We start from the raw sequence: 17217 nt of genomic DNA on the forward strand, positions 1-17217 counted from the left end.
ATGTGTTTCCAAAGCAGTTCAAAGACAGTAGATAAGTTATGCAGGTGCATGAAGAGGAGGCTTTTAAATATTTGGCCACTGTTGTCTTGCAACTACAGCAGATCATAACAAGAACAAAGAAGGAACTTGTTTTGAGTTATTTTGTTGTTCAGGCAGTAATAATTTGTTTAACTAAATGGTGAATCATAAAAGAGATCAATTTATGGAACTTGGCAGTGATACGCTGGAGTTTAAATGTCTTCACTCGGTACAAAACTACAGCACTGTTGTGATAAGTCTGACCAGATGCAGCAACCAGACATTAACTGTTGTCCAACAATTTAAAATGAAAAGTTCATTTAAAATGAAAAGTTCATTTAAAATGAAAAGTTTATGCTTTTGTCATGGTTTGAGTGCTGCACTCTTTAAACCTACTAAACACAAAGTTCATACCATTCATCTGTGAGGATGGGGAGAAAGAAAAAAGAAAGAGAAGAACCAGGACAGACGGCAACATGAATCAGTTTTGTGTTAACATTCTTCCACAGAATCCAGGCTGACATTCCAAACGTCATCATTTAACATTTCCACTCCACAGGGTGCATGGAGCACTGGGTTACATTTTTATTAAATTATCACAAATTATTTTTTTGTTTTCGTTGAGCTAATCAATTGCTGCAAAAATAAATAAATAAATCTAAAAGTCTATGAGGGTTATGCACCAGAGCATTGGGGACCATGTTGTGTCAGCATACACCTCATGATGTAGTACGTACACAGTTGTCCCCCCGTGTGCAGGTTTACAGACATTTGAAAATTATAGTTTACGTAAATAGCTTCATGATAACAAGCCTGTGCGTGCTGAAAAACGAATCTGAATAGGAACAGAGTAAACCAATACAAATACACAATGCTGCTTGGTTTGTGATTTGACTTTTTATTGAAGTTCTTGTTCAGTTCTTCTCCAAGTTCTTAAGAGTCTAAAGGGCTTAATACAAAGTGAAAGATTGTGAGACTTAAGAAAAGAAAATCTCTGTTAAGATGTTGGTGTGTAGTTACAGTGGAGGGTTTCGGTGTGGTTTGAATGGGGATTTATTGTTTATTTGCAAAAGTTAAAATCACGTGTAATGATCAAAAGGAGCCTTTTTTTTAATCAGTTACTTAATTTCCATTTGAATTAAATTGCTGTGGTTCAGAAATTAAAACTAATATTCAGCAGAATTATGGAGAGAGATTTTATTTCAAATGAAATGACTTGTAGCTGCAATCCATGCGAAGTGAATCTCCTCCAGACTCTGTACAGCGTTTTGCATCACAAATCTTTTATTAAGGCTGGAGTTGTTCCTCTTGCACATGCATCTTTTTGTACCACAATTTTTCCCTTCAACAAGCTTTCCGTTCATATGCTTAAATACATCACTCTTGTGAACAGTTTGCCATCTTTGAATTTAATTTTGAGGTGACAACTCTTGTTTTCAAATACATGTTCTTGTAACTTGTGCAATAAAGCATWACAATAATTCAAAAGTTAGGTAAAAAAAAAAATAATAGATTAAATTCTGAACTTTTTGAGAAATATTCATTTTGTAGGCAAACCTTACTCACGAATGAAAACATCCTTGTACTTTTAAAATATCAGAGCTAGTTAATTTATAATTCCCAAACAAGCATCTGCGTCTTTTTTTTTTAACAACAGCTTGCCCTGTTTTAAGTCTATTGACAGTACACAACATATCTGTCACAGACTAATCGGCCATATTTGAGATATTTTAAATTCCATGTGCAAATATCAACAGAGAACCAAAACCTGACCAGGTTCTGATAAGTGTGCTCACTTCTTACAAGATTAAAAGAAAAGGATTTAGGTCATGTGACTTTCTTGTTAAGGCTGCATTGGTTATGTAACACACTGAGATGTGTGGATTTAGCTGCTGGAGTGTGTGTGGATTTATGCTATATGAACAGTAGTGATTGTGGTATAGAAGGAAAATTGTGCAGATTCTATTTTAGCAAATAATAATCTGAAAATTACAGCTTGCCTTTGTTTTCAGCCCTCAGTGTCTACTGTACATGTCTTCATTTTCAACAGATTTTCCGCTAGGATTGTTCAGAATATGCAGTAGCTCCATCCATCACTTCATCAACTCTTCCCTACCTTTTGAAGGTGGCATGATCCTGCTGCCAGCACCAAATGTCTTGTTTTACATGTAAACAAATTCGTTTTAGGTCAATTTGACCAGAGCACAGGCTTCTGGATGTTTCCCCTCCATGACTTGCAGCAAACTGCAACAGCAACGTCTTAAGAGTTATCTTTCAAAACTCAATTTCTCTTGGCACTTTTTCAAAAAGGTCAGGTTCATGGAGTTTAAATAGTTAATAATAGTTAGGTTTAACAATAGATAAATGGGATGAATAGACGTGTACCGACAGATTTCGAGATCCGTTCTAGTAACAGTCGGTTTGTAAAGCACCTTTGGTATGACATCACCACATTTATCATTGTGTTGCATAATAAAACATAGTTATTCAAATTTAAATCTTCGAGGAACAAGATTTAATTTATCGGGAGGAGCTGCTCAGAGGCCAAACACCAGATTAAGACAACTCCAAGAGTATTAAGTTGCCAAGGTTAATGCTGTACTTTACCACACAAGCACATGTACACATTCCCCATCAGTCACATTAACCATTTACATCCGCTGGCGGTTGCTGCGTTCCCGCTTTGCCCCCTGGATAAAATCTAACACCTCCCAAAAATAACCCAGGGAGTTAAACACGTCGGGAGGGCTCTCATCCAAAACTGTCCTTTTAATAGAGACAAAAGGCAATTACGCCTGGATCCCAAAGAGTTAATTTAAGATACCAAAGGTGGTTTGTTTCCCTTTGTGGTTTAATCCTAAAATTAATATAGCGAGATGCCACAGACAGGATTATGTTGCGCTCTATTTGAGGGTCAGACGACATACCGAACCAGCATTGTGATTTTTAAGTGCTGCCTTGAGAGCTGTTTCCTTATTATTATTGTTTAAACACAAACAAACACGTGAGGATTTTGAGATGCACTAAAACACAACAACACAACAGTCTCCGCTGGGTTTCCCTCACACTCTGCAATTGCAAATCTGCTAGTGCTGAGTCAGATTTCCACAACCGTTGTTAGAAGTGTGCAGAAACAGCTGACTCTGTGTCATGTTACACATTAGGAAATATATCTCTGTTTGTGTGTGTGTGTCTAATAATGCCACCTTACCCGATGAACCCAGGAAGTAGCGTTCCAGCGGAGAGCCATATCCAGAGGGAGTGTCCTTCAGATTGCTGACGACGTAGGGCTGCGTTGTGATGTTCTGATCGTTAATGGGCCAGGTCTGACCCTGGACATTCGCGCCGCCGTACCAGGASACATTGGCCATGGAGAAGCAGTCCTAACAGGGATACAAACATACAGTCAAACAATGAATCACAACTTGCAAGCAAAAGTTGTRCAAATGCAGGCAAAGATGCATAACAATAAGTTCAAATGTAAAAAGAATCAGCAGTGTTTTTCCTGATRGGGAACCCCTGACTTTCCGTTAGTGACTCTAAAAAAACCCTTTCTGTCAGAATAATACAGAGTGTAGATTCCTTTTCAGGGCTAAATTAAAAGCACTGCAGCWGATCATATCTACTTCTTAATCTAAACTACAAACTGAGTTGGATCTTATTCTGATCATTTCCCAAAGAATAGTTCTTTAAAACTTGGTTTAATATTTAGAAATGCTTAATCCTATTTGTAAAAACAATTCATGCAAGAACCACCACTTTGCGTAACAAAGGAAGACTTGGGAAAAACAACAGAAAGCAATAAAAAAAGATACAATACAMCTATTACRACCACACTTAAAGGTAGAACGAATGATTAGAATATTTATGCTGAAACACAAACRTGGGTCACATTAGGGCTGTTTAAATTAGGCCTCAAAAATAGTTATAAATGCATCTTAAAACTAAGCTATATCACCTTTAGACTTTTTAGGCGCACGCTTCATGTCTTAACACATTAAAATGAAGAAACCTGACTGCAGAACTGAAGAACCCAAAGTGCTGTGTGATGCAGGTACATGAAGCCGTCCAAAAAAGTACAGCATGCAGCAGGGACTGAATGACCAAGGGTTTTCTGAAGGAAAGCCTTCGTGTGAAATGCACAAACATGTCAGCAAATCTGGTCTCCGTTGCCAAACGGTCACYTGAGAGGCTCTGCAGACGGCAGGGTTTCAAAAATTAGGACGACAAAGGCGACCTGGGCACAAAACGATTTGCTGGGAACAGTCACGCCACAAATKATATGGTGAGGAATGTTCCAGTGGGAACAGATTAACCTCCCTAAACATCGTAAGTGCTTCTGAAATTTAAGCGGGAGAGAGGGATGGGTGGATTACAGTGAGTAAGCTATTGGATGCAAAGTTCTTTAAAGGTGCAATTAAACTGATTGCAGCTACTCTGTGGAGGCTGTTTTATATAAAAAAAGAAACTGTGCTTACTGCATTGTGATTTTTGCAAATGCCAAATTGGCTGATTTCATTTTAAAATAATGYAATAACTGATTACATTTTTAAAATGGAAAAAAAAAACAGATCACAAGAGCACACATTGGCATTTACCAAAGTTTAACTTGCTAGAAAGTTTGTCTGGAGCAAACAAGTTAAAGTTAAAAACAAACTTAAAGCTAACAGGTGTAAAATAATTTTCTTATTTTATACCATACAAAAACAAACTTCCATATGAACATGTAATTTCATCACAATAGGCATATGGCTACTGATCATGCTTCTTTTGAGTAGAGCCATTCATATCATAGTGTCTTTCTTTACATTTGTGTTTGTKTTCATTAGTTATGCTCTTTCACTGTCTTCTTTTGAGAGAACCACGGAAAAACATTTTGGAGTATTGCGTGGAATTATTTTAWGCAAAACTGTACAAAGACGACATACAGTGTGGTCAATGTGTTACATTAAGATGGTTTCTCAAGTCCTAACAAGGTCTTCAAATCCCACTATGACTTCCAACACTTTGACTTAAGCATAGCTGAAACCTTCATAACTAAGCTGAAGCTCAAATGAATAAGAATCTGAGTGAAAATTTGCCAAGCGTYACATGCCTGACATAAAATTAATAAATGCAAACCAATTAGCTCAATTGTTGCGTCTCTCTGACGTCATAATCTTCAGTCTGACTCTCTCTGGGATGGAAATCCAACAAGTCGAACAAAAATACCGGTTTCCTGCAACTACATCTTCAGCTACATTCTAATAGCAGTTGTTGATATTGAACATTGCACACTGTGCTTAATCAGAAAAACTGAATGTACTTTTTCACAGTCAAATTATTTGACCACATGGCTTGATCTGTAATTGTCATGTGCTGCAAAGGTTTGAATGACACATTTCTCACAATTATTTTTGGACAAAATTAACTGCATTTGCACACGAAGTCAGTAGCTGATAAGACAAATTCAGTGCGCGCAAAATGAAGCTGGAAACTTTTTTTTTTATTAGTCCTATGCTGTGCGGAGTGAGATTTTCCTCGGTGGAGTGACTGGATCTTGGCCGGACACCTACCTTCAGCTCCACATGACAGTTCACCGGCGTCCAGGCCATGCTGTAGCACTCCGCCTCCGCATCCTCGCTCACCTCCAGCGAGATCTTCACCTCGGCCACCGAGTCCCAGGTGTAGCAGAACTCTGTTTTATTAAGCCAGCACAGGTTCCTCACAAAGGGAACCTCGATGTCGGGGTTCCCCACGTTCCCGACGTCTATCTCCACGTAGGTCCTGTCCTCCATCAGAGTCTGTATGACCAGCGAATGGGTTCTTCTCTCCCAGATCAGTCCGCTGAAAGTTCCCCTGAGGATCCAGTTCTTGTTGGGCTGGTCCACCACTTGCCAGTAAATAATCCCGATGGTCATTACAAAGAAGACAGCCACCCCCAGACAGGCTATTGCCCCTTTCCACGTCTCGTTCATCTCCTTCAGTCCCGTGTCCCATGTTACCTCCGGGATGGGACTGGGGTTCCTATTTCGAGCGTGGGGCATGTTTGTTTTTTTTTTTTCAGATCAACACAGAGTCAAACTTAAAAAATGCAAAAACATCCGTGTGTCAAAAATCTCTGTTGCATCATCATATCATACTGTTTTTTTTTTTTTGTTTGTTCAAACCAGTAAAGTCAGTCTACTCCTTATCTGTACACCGTTTACTCTCCTGCTCTGTTTTGCGCGTAATTGTGCCAGCAACAGTGACCTGTCACGTGAAGAAAGCTGTGAGAACAAAAAAATAAATCCCATCGAGGAGACGAACAAGCATGAATTAACAATTGACTTACCGCATACTGTCGCTGCTTTTAAAAGGCTTGTGTTTTTATGTTGCATTGGCTGCAGTGAGCTCGTGAACAGCCCCGAGCCGGGTTTGGCAGCAACATCTACGTTTAGCTCCTCCGAGTCTGCCTGTCGTGCACTTTCTGACGTAACACCGGGTTTTTCGGGGGAACGGCGGAGGGGGATGTGGGGGATCAAAAAGGGGTTGGCAGAGCCGTGGAGTTGCCCACTGCGGGTGAGGAAGGCGCGGGCAGCCCGGAGAGAAGGAACCCCTCTCCCCTCCCAGTTCAGGTGCGTGCGCAACTTCTCCTTGCGCTCTCCGTGCGTAAAAACAGTTGAGAGATGTCATATCGAGAGTGAGGGGTCTGATTTTTACGCGACATTGCTAGGGTACATGTAAATTAGTTTGTTAAAAAAATCCGGTCTTGTGATGGTAAGCATTCATAAGTACATCTCAATAACTTAGAGAATCAACAAAAAGTAAATTTATTTTAAGAAAAAGTCAATTACATATATATTGCACAGTTTTGATATCAGCTTTGATTATTATAAATCGTGTTTTTATGATGAAAATGTCAAGTGATGGCCAAAATTATGGTACACACAATCATGGGGAAGTCTGTTGCTGTCCATGAGATCCTCCACAAGGGGGGCAAGCTGCCAATGGTCACTACAGAAGTTGGGTATTGACGCTGCTGTATGCCAGCATATTATCACAATGATATGTGGAAGGAAATCGTATGGTTGAAAAATGTGCACACGCAACACAAGGCAAAACTCATTCAAAAAAGTGGAGGAGATTCACGACTTCAAGTCAGGACTTAAATGACTCCTTGAAGGATGATTTAAGGTGAAAACACAGAGATCACCACTGAGTCAACATGTTTAATGTACAGTGTCTCAGTGCATCATTAAGACTTTCCTGACCAGTCACATTGGTTCACCAGGGTGAAGCAGATCCTTGTACTTCAATGGTTCTTTCATTATAATTTATCCACAGAACAAAACAAAAAAGGTGTCACTCATCTTTGACATATGTGTAATCTTTTATGAGTTGTCTGATATTAATTACATTATATGTAATGTATTGAAATGAGTGATTTCGTCTTCGGCTTGGGATGAATGTGCTCAGTGTGGCATTGCTGAGGCATTAAGGGAACTAAGAGGTGGTTGATGTCGTCTCTGGTTCAGGAAGGTCTTAACACAACAAATGTGAGAGTTTCATGTGATGTGCACGTATGCTGTGGCTCTTGAAGTTCTGACACCAGTTTCATCATATGAATCTACCCCAAACACTTCACTGGGGTTTGCTTCACAAGGCTGCGTTATCCCTGCTGCTTGTTCTTTTCTTGTCTAGGGTCTGCTTTTCTACAGCACTAGTGTTTTTGCATGCATCACTCTGCGAACAGCCCGATTTTTTTACAGTTGTTTACCTTCTGTGTGGATCGTGTCACTGACTCTTTGTTGGACACGGTTGTAAAAGCGATAATTCAAGCAATAAGTCATTTCTGTATATATTTTGCTTATATAATATACACTGCTCAAAAAAATAAAGGGAACACTTAAACAACACAATATAACTCCAAGTAAATCAAACTTCTGTGAAATCAAACTGTCCACTTAGGAAGCAACACTGATTGACCCGAAGAGGGTCCCCGTTGTCAATCAGTGTTGCTTCCTAAGTGGACAGTTTGATTTCACAGAAGTTTGATTTACTTGGAGTTATATTATGTTGTTTAAGTGTTCCCTTTATTTTTTTGAACAGTGTATTTTCAGGAATCTGAGCTCTTGCAAGTTGTTAGGAAAAGCATCATGATCCATCACCGGAGATTAGACACCTTGTGTTCCTGCTGAGCTTGGTAAACTGCTAATTTCTTCTTTCCTGTGTAGAAAAAATGTTACGGTGCTAAAAAAAAAAAGCATCAATGAGAACAACTGTCAGTATGCTACTTCTTTACTATCTTTGTTTAAAAGTAGCTGCTACTGTAGCTTAATCTTAAGACTTATAATATGCAGACATCCCACCTGTTAAAAAAAACAAAAAACAAATTGTCAGATTACTACAATCTGCAGAAACTTCACAGTGGACTGCGTCACTGTGGTCCAAGTTTGCCCCTTTTTTTTCTCCTTAGCCCCAGTAAAACACCACCAAGTTGTCTCCAGTTGAAAATGTCTAAGCAGAAGAAATGCAGCAGCTGTCATCTATGTCCTCTGCTTCTACCAAACTGCTGGAGTATTTTACGTCACAATACTCTCAGAGTAGATCTTTTCCCTGTTGATGGACAACTTTTCTACCATGTCTTCCTTCCACTCAACTTTCCATTATTCTACAACTAAGATTGTGGAGAGTATAAGTGACTGCCACACAGCTCGCAAGTCAGCAGTTTGACCCAGAATCATTTGGGTCACACAGGGTAATATTTTTGACAAAAAAGAAAACTTTTATTTTGATTATATTTTTTGAGAAGATACATTTTKACATTTTCATTAGCTACAAGACAAAAACGCATGAAATGTAATTGTATGGTCTGTGATTGGTTAAGAGTATYGTCGGATTACAGTTGCATGTACCTGGTCCTCACCAAAGACCCAGGGTGGCGTATGGAAGCTGAGAACAGGAAGAAAAGCTGCTATCTCCAGCCACCGGATAAACAGCTCCTTATCTGTGACCAGGTCTCCAGACAGAGAGCCTCCTAAGGGAATAATAAGACACGACTCAGGGGGTGATACTAGTTCTAGAGCTGATTCACTAAAAACAACATGAAGTTTTTGAAAAAGACAGAAATAGATATGTATTACATAGATTTTAACTTAATAAATGTTGGGCTCTAGGAGGGCAATATTGATRTAAATATTTACACGAAGGCTTTAAAATCAACTACAACTTTGTGTGTAAGTTTTACATTTTGAYCCTGCTCCTCAGTGCTGCCAGTTCTTCATGTTTCAGATGAGTCTCTGCTCCAGCACACCTGATTCAAATTGATTTCATCAACTCCTCATACTATAATTACATGCTGCAGAAGCCCATTAATCACTGGTTAGTTTCAGTCAGGTGTGTGTCAGCAGGGAAACACCTAAACACACAGCACAGTCGCCCCGAGGGCCTCAGAGAAATACCGAATTAGNCTTAAACAACACAATATAACTCCAAGTAAATCAAACTTCTGTGAAATCAAACTGTCCACTTAGGAAGCAACACTGATTGACCCGACGAGGGTCCCCGTTGTCAATCAGTGTTGCTTCCTAAGTGGACAGTTTGATTTCACAGAAGTTTGATTTACTTGGAGTTATATTGTGTTGTTTAAGTGTTCCCTTTATTTTTTTGAGCAGTGTATATTATTTTTATCCAAAGCTAGATTTTGGGGTTTTATTATACAGCCCACAACCATAAAATGTTCTTCTTGTATTACTGTATAACAAGAATAATATGAGATTTGTTTTTTAACTAAATTACTGATATAAATGCATTTTCAGTGATATTCTGATTTATTTTGATGCATTTGCATAATTTTGTTGCTTTCAAAACAATAACAAAAAGATTGATTGATTGATTGATTGATTGATTGATTGATTGATTGATTGATTGATTGATTGATTGATTGATTGATATTCTAAAATGTGATATTTTTGTCTTCCATGGAAAATGTGATATCTTTTCAAATCTAAGCGACACATGTTGCTTAAAGTGAGTAATCAGGGTTGTTTCATGTTGTCATTTTTTAAAATAAATCTTACTGGCGCARAAGAAAGAAGAAGAAAATTCTGTTACACTACAGTGACAAAATCAATTTGAACATTTCCTGAAAACTGATGTTAGCGTGTTCGTTAGTACATAAGAATTTGATTGTTCTTTTAGGTCCATGTTATCCAGAAGATAACTGAAAACAAGATATCTTCTAAACAACAAACAACTGTCAACCATCGTCACATGCTCCTTTCAGAGAAGAGTTACTGTAAATTCAGTGATGTGATGCAAGTGTTTTGGGTTCTTTCAACAAAAGCATTTTTACCATCTGTCAGAAGAAACTGAACTTGACTGCACCGGTGTATAAAAAGTAGCAAACTGGAATGTGCGTACATACCTAAATGAAACGTACTATTTGCATCTAAAACTGTCTTTCAGGTGGGACTGGATTGAATTGATTTTTATATTTCTGTATATAATTTTTTTGTCATGTAAAGTGCCTTGCAGTCGCACCTGTGAATTGGCACTATATAAATAGACTGAACTGAAATGGAAACTGAAGAATGATGTTTAAGAGTTCTCAAGGGTAGCGAGAGATTTGATTCTTCAGAAGTGGCATTTAGAGTTCGTTTTTATTGTTCCTGAAATTATAAACTGAAGGAAACAAAACCAGTTCATCATGACGAGTCAGAGTCCATGTAATTATGCACAGCTATTATGCATATCCATATTCCTAACTCTAACTTGATAAAACCTGAGCTATTTCATTCCATGTCGGTGTCATTATGTTTCTTTCAAGCTTGTTCTTCTTGTATTATTTTAATGACTACCAGCATTTCATCTGGTGTGACGAAAAAGAGTGAGACAGGAGAAGCCATAACATTAACAATAATTTCAGATTGAGGCCTCCAGTGGTACTGTCCACCACATATCTTAAGAGTGTCGCCTGACATACCTTGCAGATCAGTTGCCCCGTTCCTGTTTATGCATTTCAACCCGTCGATCCATCACATAACTCTGGCAGCATCGGAGACACTGGATAAGGCTGTGGACATCCATGCAAGCACTTCTTCACTATCTCTCTAAAAACAATCCTCCTCAGGCTGTTGGTGATTTTTTTAAAAGAAATGGTAAAAACGTCTTCAAATTTGTGTCACGCGTTGATAATGTGGAGAAATTTTTAAAAAGAAAGATTTTTTTTTTTGCTTTTAACAAGAAACAAAAGTGATTTTATTTTCACTAAGTTCGTTCATCATGAGAAAGCACCACAGTCAGTGGCCTCCTTTGTCATATGATGATAACTGGACCACAGAGAATGAATGTAGTTAGTGTTCAGTACCCTTTGTGTCTTATTTAAACTGCATTTTGCCTCAAAACAGTYTGTTGGATTTCACCGGCATCTTGCACATGCACAGTGCCTGCATGTGACTAAATCTTTGTGAGTCTGTGACCGCTCGTGTTGCATTTGTACTTCTAAACCTCAAGTTCACCAAAGGTCTTGTGGCAGCCATGCTCCTGGGTCAGAGGTCAAGCTTATGACTTCAACGGAACATCCGCGGGGAAAGGTCTAAATTTAAACGCCATCCAGATTGCCCTGGCAGCTATTATTAGTTGGAGTATTGCTGCGTGGCATGCAGACCCTCGCTTTGACTATATGAACACAGGGCATGAAAAAAAAAAAAGAGAAGAATCTGACTGGAGCTGGCCACTACCTCTAACCGCCCATTTGGTGATGGCAAGGAGGCAAGAGTTTAATTAAGAGTGGTGTGAACAGACTAATGGTTTATGTTTTATAGGTCAAAGTGGATTGACCCACTTATTTAGATTACAGCAAGCTGCAAGCTACTATAATACTGAAATTAAATTCTTGGAATTAATTTAATGGCAACAGTGATGGTAATCAACTAAGTGCAGGAACAATCCTGACATGCTATGTTAATTTAAAGACAGGGGGGAAAAACCCAAGAGGCCTATATTGTTGGTCTACAGCTTAAAAAAAAAATCTTAAGGCATCTGAATAACTTTAATTTATTGGCCAAACAACCTGCTTTGGGTTTATAAAATACAGTTAAAAAGTGCTGAGCTTTAGCAAAGTAGTTTTGATAAATAAACTCGCGTAGTCGTATTGACATTATTGACATTATTGACAATAATGTCAATAATGTCAATATTATTGAYATTTCTTGATTTATGGAAATGGTGTATTTTTTATAGTTTCAAAGTGAGTGTTTTATATTGACATAAAATACAACACTGCATGTAATTAAAGTATACTGCTCAAAAAAATAAAGGGAACACTTCAGTGTTCACTTAAATGTTAAAGTGTTCCCTTTATTTTTTTGAGCAGTGTATATTCGAATGTGAATTTGAATATACTTTTTGGAAAAGTATGATTTTTATTAACAGGTTAAATTCTCTGCTCAGTATTTAAAACACGTAGGGAACTGCTGAACTTTAATAACATTTACTAACAGTATTTCAAATGGTAAATTATGATTTTAAATATGAACCTTTGTGTACAGACATTTTGTTCCTAGTTTAATTCAACCATAAACATGTTTTCTAAGTTTATGTTTTGTTTACAGTGCAGGCTTAATATTTGTATTACAACATCTAATCATGCTAAGAGACGATGTGTGTCATGTAGCCGACACACAACTTCATTATTGTGTTGCCACATGACCATAGCAAATTACAGTCGCTGAGTCTGCCCCTGATGTCGATTATTGGATGGGTTTCCTCACACCTAATGCAGAGGAAATGGATGGAGGTCCCAATAGAGCAAAGAACACTCAGCTAGCACTTATTATGTTTCTTGTTTCCAAAGTAATTTTTATGTGACTCTTTTCTCACAGACCACTTTGAATTACAATACATGAAAATAGCACACCACAAATATTATTGTCGTGAGGTAGGTTGTGTAGATGGACTGATCTAATCACAGAAAGAGACTAAAGAACACAGAACAATGAAACCTCGAAAACAACTCAAAACAACCCAGGCCATAACAATTATGAGCCACAAGAAAAATAAACGTTGCACATAAAAAAAGTATAAAGTCTTGGCTGTGTTATGATTTTTAGTTATAGCCACAATATACTTTACTATAAACAAAACATAAGTTTTGATTAAGAATAATCAATCTTTTTTTTTTTTTTTTACTTTTAATTCACAGTATCATTTTCAAATGCTTTAGTGTAGTCACAGCACAACTTGTGCCATGCAAAACTATTTGCTTCGGCTGACAAACTTTTCCGTCTTCATGTCTGGATCTTCAATTTACTGCTACCATTTTTTTTTTCCCTCTCTTGGATATTCAATACCGACAACTTCTCCTCTGACTGCCTGAGCGTTAGAGGGGGAAAGTTTCCATGCGGCGTTCATGCTGGATGTTGGCGGGACAATCCCACTGTTCCCCCTGTTCACCTCTGCAGCTAGTGCGCTCACTTCCTTACCAGAACTTTTTCACTCTTTGGGCTGTCGCTGGAACACTTTTCCTTTGCCCTAGACCTGAACCTTCAATATTTTCTGCTTCTATCTCTCTTTTGCAGACTTGCACATCAAACTATTGTGTGAGTTAAATGTAGTTTAAGTTTTTTTTTTTTTTTTAAAGAAAACGATTATTGCAATGCTCTCAATTAAGAGAAAACAAGTCATTTTCCTACTGCTGCTCAGGGTTAATTTGATTATGTCAGAGGCTGCGTGCATATTTCAGAGTTATGGGTATGTGTTGCAAATTAAGCATGTGTCAGTAAAAATACCACACAAAGCCAAGTCATTTATCAGAGTCCAACTACTGCAAAAGTAATCCATGTTAACATACAGAAAGGAATGGAATCAGTAAATTTACTCCACAGCAAGCTATCAAGCAGTTTTTGAAGAAACCACAAAAATGTTCTAAATAAAGTTTTTAATCACTCTGTACCCAAAACATTAGGAAAGTTAGATGATATAATTAGTTTATTTGTTTATTTAAGAATCCCCATTGGTCTCTTCTACAATAGGAACTATTCATCCTGGAGTTCACACAATAAAATCACACTTTTACAAACATTACAAAAAGACATAGTGTTTATGACACTCAAAGGAAGAGTGAACTGCAGGTCTCCCTGTGATCCTCAAAAACCTGACTTGATGCTGGCTGGGCCATCGCTGCCAGCAGACACTCATACTGAGGTACTGAAGCTACTACTACTCACCAGTAAACACCTGATTTCAGGCCAAGTGAAAGGAAAGTGCTGTAAATCTCACATGGAACAAGTGTGGACTTACAAAACACAAATTGAAGTGGTTTTACAAGTTATAAGTCAAAACATAGCTTTTGAAATATGTCTCCCCACCTTTAGTACTAAATCACGCTCTCTCCTATCAGCTGTCAGATGAATCGTTTCAAAGGCAAGCAAGCAAGAAAACATGAAACTGTGGAAAACTCTTTCTAAAGGAATTAAAGCTTCTTTTTTTTTTTAAACAAAACTGCATTGATCATATTCTCATAGGGGGACAGAATACCTGTGATAACTGTTAAATATTACACCCACCTAATAATAAAAACCTGACTTCACTCCAGTAGCCTCATCTACCCACATACACTCACTCCACTCCATCTTAAGTGACGGAAGCTTCCCTCCAAAGCACAGTGTTGACTGTCACTGTGGCCCATTTCCATCTAGGTCTGAACCGTTTCAGCCCGGGACTCGAGTTTCATTCATGGGGGTTTAAACCATTCCTCCACAGCATCAAAGTTTCATGTGAGCTGAGAGAGGCTGGATCCAGAGATGGGACAAGCTCTCCCTCTGCTGCTGTAGCCTTGAGAAAAAGAACACACCAACAACCTGGACAAAAAGGGGTCGGATGTTCGTTCCTATGTGTACGCCTAACACTTCCAAAAACTCTGTTTATTTCCAGAAATAACACGTCATGAGTTTTGCATGTGTGTTCTTTATATATGGACAATCAGTAGAGCTAATATTGCTGATTAGTCTCAAGTTTACTTATTGTGCAGTGCAGCCAACAAGATTTGTTTCTGATTTAGAAAGATCAGTTTGAATTCTTTCATGGAACTATAAACACAGGAAATATTAAATTGTAATTTTTTTTAAATTTTTTTTTACATAATTGAAAAAGTGAAGTAAAATGTTAAAGTATAATTTTGTCTGTTTTGTATTAGTTGAATTATTTACACATTTAAACATATATTTCTTTCATATAATTAGTTTAATCTTGATGAGATTCTTACATACCTACATATTAATTTAATTATTTTATCACAAATGCCACTTTTGGCTCTCTCAGTTTAGGAACCAAAAGACACGGCTCTTTTTTTTTTTTTTTTGAACGAAGCCATATGATTCGGATCTCGGAAAAAAAGCCGGAATTCCCATCACTACAGCACTCTGCTCCCCCGGAAGCACATCTATTCACGTGTAGCATTTTTCAACCTTGAATAACAACATAGTAGAGTTGCTAGCATTTTATCTGTCTGATTATATTGCTGCAATGATGTCAGTAACAAAAATGGTGTAAGTAATAAGTGTTTATTTCTACTAAATGATCTGAGACCTCGTTGCGTAATGGTAGTCACCATTTGTTTTAATTTTGTAATCTATCAATTTTGTAACCTACGGTTGGGATCTAACATTGTCCTAGCCCCTTGTCTTATGTGTCCTCATGTTGATTTTGATTTTGATTAGTTTATGTAAAACTCTATTAACCTGTTTTAGTTTTTTACTTTTAACTGTAAATTGACAGCTTCTGCACGGCAAGAAAGTAGTTAGCATTAACAAGCTAAGCTAAAAACAGTCAACACGCAGCTCTAATTGCTTAAAGTTGTACTTTAGGAGAATATGTTTTCTCTTAATTACGTTAAGCATCGTTCTGAATTAGGTTCCGCTAACTGCAGATTTAAGAGACTCTTGTAGGCATATACTTTGAGAAGAGCGCTGTAATATTTGACATTATTTTCCGTAAATGTTGAAGAAATAGTGCTCATTGTATCACGTGGCTTTCGATAGGATAGGATAATCTTTAATGTCCAAATGTGGTTCTGCAGGGAAATATTTTACAGTTTTTATCAGAGCTGCTAGTGACTTTGCCTCGTTCATGTCTTTGAACGAAGACACTCAACTCTGCTGCTGATTGTTTTGTTTTTTTAAATGTCTGAAGATTTGTTTTAAAAAGCAAACATTAATAAATCTTCCAAAACCCAATAGCTTATATGTTTGTGGTGCCTGAAAAGTATGCAAATGACTTTGCCTCGTATCAATTATTTTCATATGTTGACTATAAAAAGAACCAATATATTTTGTCATAGAGAGGGGAGCTTGTGCCATCCTGTCAGACATCATGAAACATAAGGTCATAGCACCTAAATGTTTTTTTTTTTAATTCAGCATTTATACTCAGATTTAAGAATACTTTGTTAATCCCCCTCATAGAAATGCCCAACTTACAAACCTTGCAAAACCATAATTAACAGTTAATGATGCATAATCAGTTTCACGTGAGCAATAACTTTTCTGAACACTGTGAAGAATAGAATTACCATAGACACTGGCTATTGTTTGAATTGTAGGAAACAATTACAAATGATCACTTTTAAGTTTTGTTTAATTTAGACAGTTTAACATTAAACATTTGTAAATAATTTATTTCCATTTCTCCTCTTTAAAAAATAAGAGGATTTTTTTTTTTTAACACAATTTTCTTTTTAACATTTGAAAATATTTTATGGTTTGCTGTCTCGTCTCAGCTACCCTCTCTACCAGTTGGGAAACCCCCAGCTGAGGATCTTCAGACCCAACTGGTTTCTGACTCTGGTGAGGCCGGGGAAGGAGCAACCTCCTGACACTGTCCAGTTTCGTATCCCGATGGAGTAAGTTTTTAGTACTAAAAATACTTTCTCATTGTATCATGAGGTCTGTGGACAACCATGCACCATTATATTGACTGTTGTATAGCTTAGTAAAAAGCTTTTGTTTTTTAGTACAAATAGCAAATTTTTGAGGTGACAGAATGTTACTTTTTTACTGTACTCAGTTTTTAAAAAACAAGATCACAAGAAGGAATTACGCAGATCACCCCTTTGAATCTGTTCTTTGGAGATTATAAAAAATCAAGTGAAATGTTTCTTTGTGTGGCTCTTGTTAGTCTAAGTTGATCCCCTCTGTATGTTTTGCACGCACGCACACACACACACACACAAATATATAT

General features: G+C 37.5%; 2 protein-coding genes across 3 annotated transcripts in view; one reads left to right on the forward strand and one right to left on the reverse strand.

The window, feature by feature from the left end:
- LOC103466157 (SITS-binding protein) overlaps positions 1-6577 on the reverse strand; it is a 24842-nt gene extending 18265 nt beyond the window's left edge. The window contains exons 1-3 of one of the 2 annotated variants that reach the window (XM_008411552.2): positions 6332-6577; positions 5574-6249; positions 3230-3401 (exon numbers count right to left, since the gene is read on the reverse strand). In XM_008411552.2, the coding sequence (XP_008409774.1) occupies positions 3230-3401; positions 5574-6044 (643 nt within the window). In that variant the 5' untranslated portion in view covers positions 6045-6249; positions 6332-6577. Of the gene's footprint in view, positions 1-3229; positions 3402-5573 lie in introns of both variants that reach the window. The other variant, XM_008411551.2, reaches the window with a different exon arrangement.
- An 8827-nt stretch (positions 6578-15404) lies between these two features.
- The window catches only part of mrpl23 (mitochondrial ribosomal protein L23), a 39054-nt gene continuing 37241 nt past the window's right edge, over positions 15405-17217 (forward strand). The window contains exons 1-2 of the mRNA XM_008411553.2: positions 15405-15527; positions 16757-16879. Coding sequence (XP_008409775.1) covers positions 15505-15527; positions 16757-16879 — 146 coding nt within the window. The 5' untranslated portion in view covers positions 15405-15504. The remainder of the gene's footprint in view (positions 15528-16756; positions 16880-17217) is intronic.

This window comes from Poecilia reticulata, linkage group LG6 (assembly GCF_000633615.1).
Source record: "Poecilia reticulata strain Guanapo linkage group LG6, Guppy_female_1.0+MT, whole genome shotgun sequence".
Classification (NCBI taxonomy): Eukaryota; Metazoa; Chordata; class Actinopteri; order Cyprinodontiformes; family Poeciliidae; genus Poecilia; species Poecilia reticulata.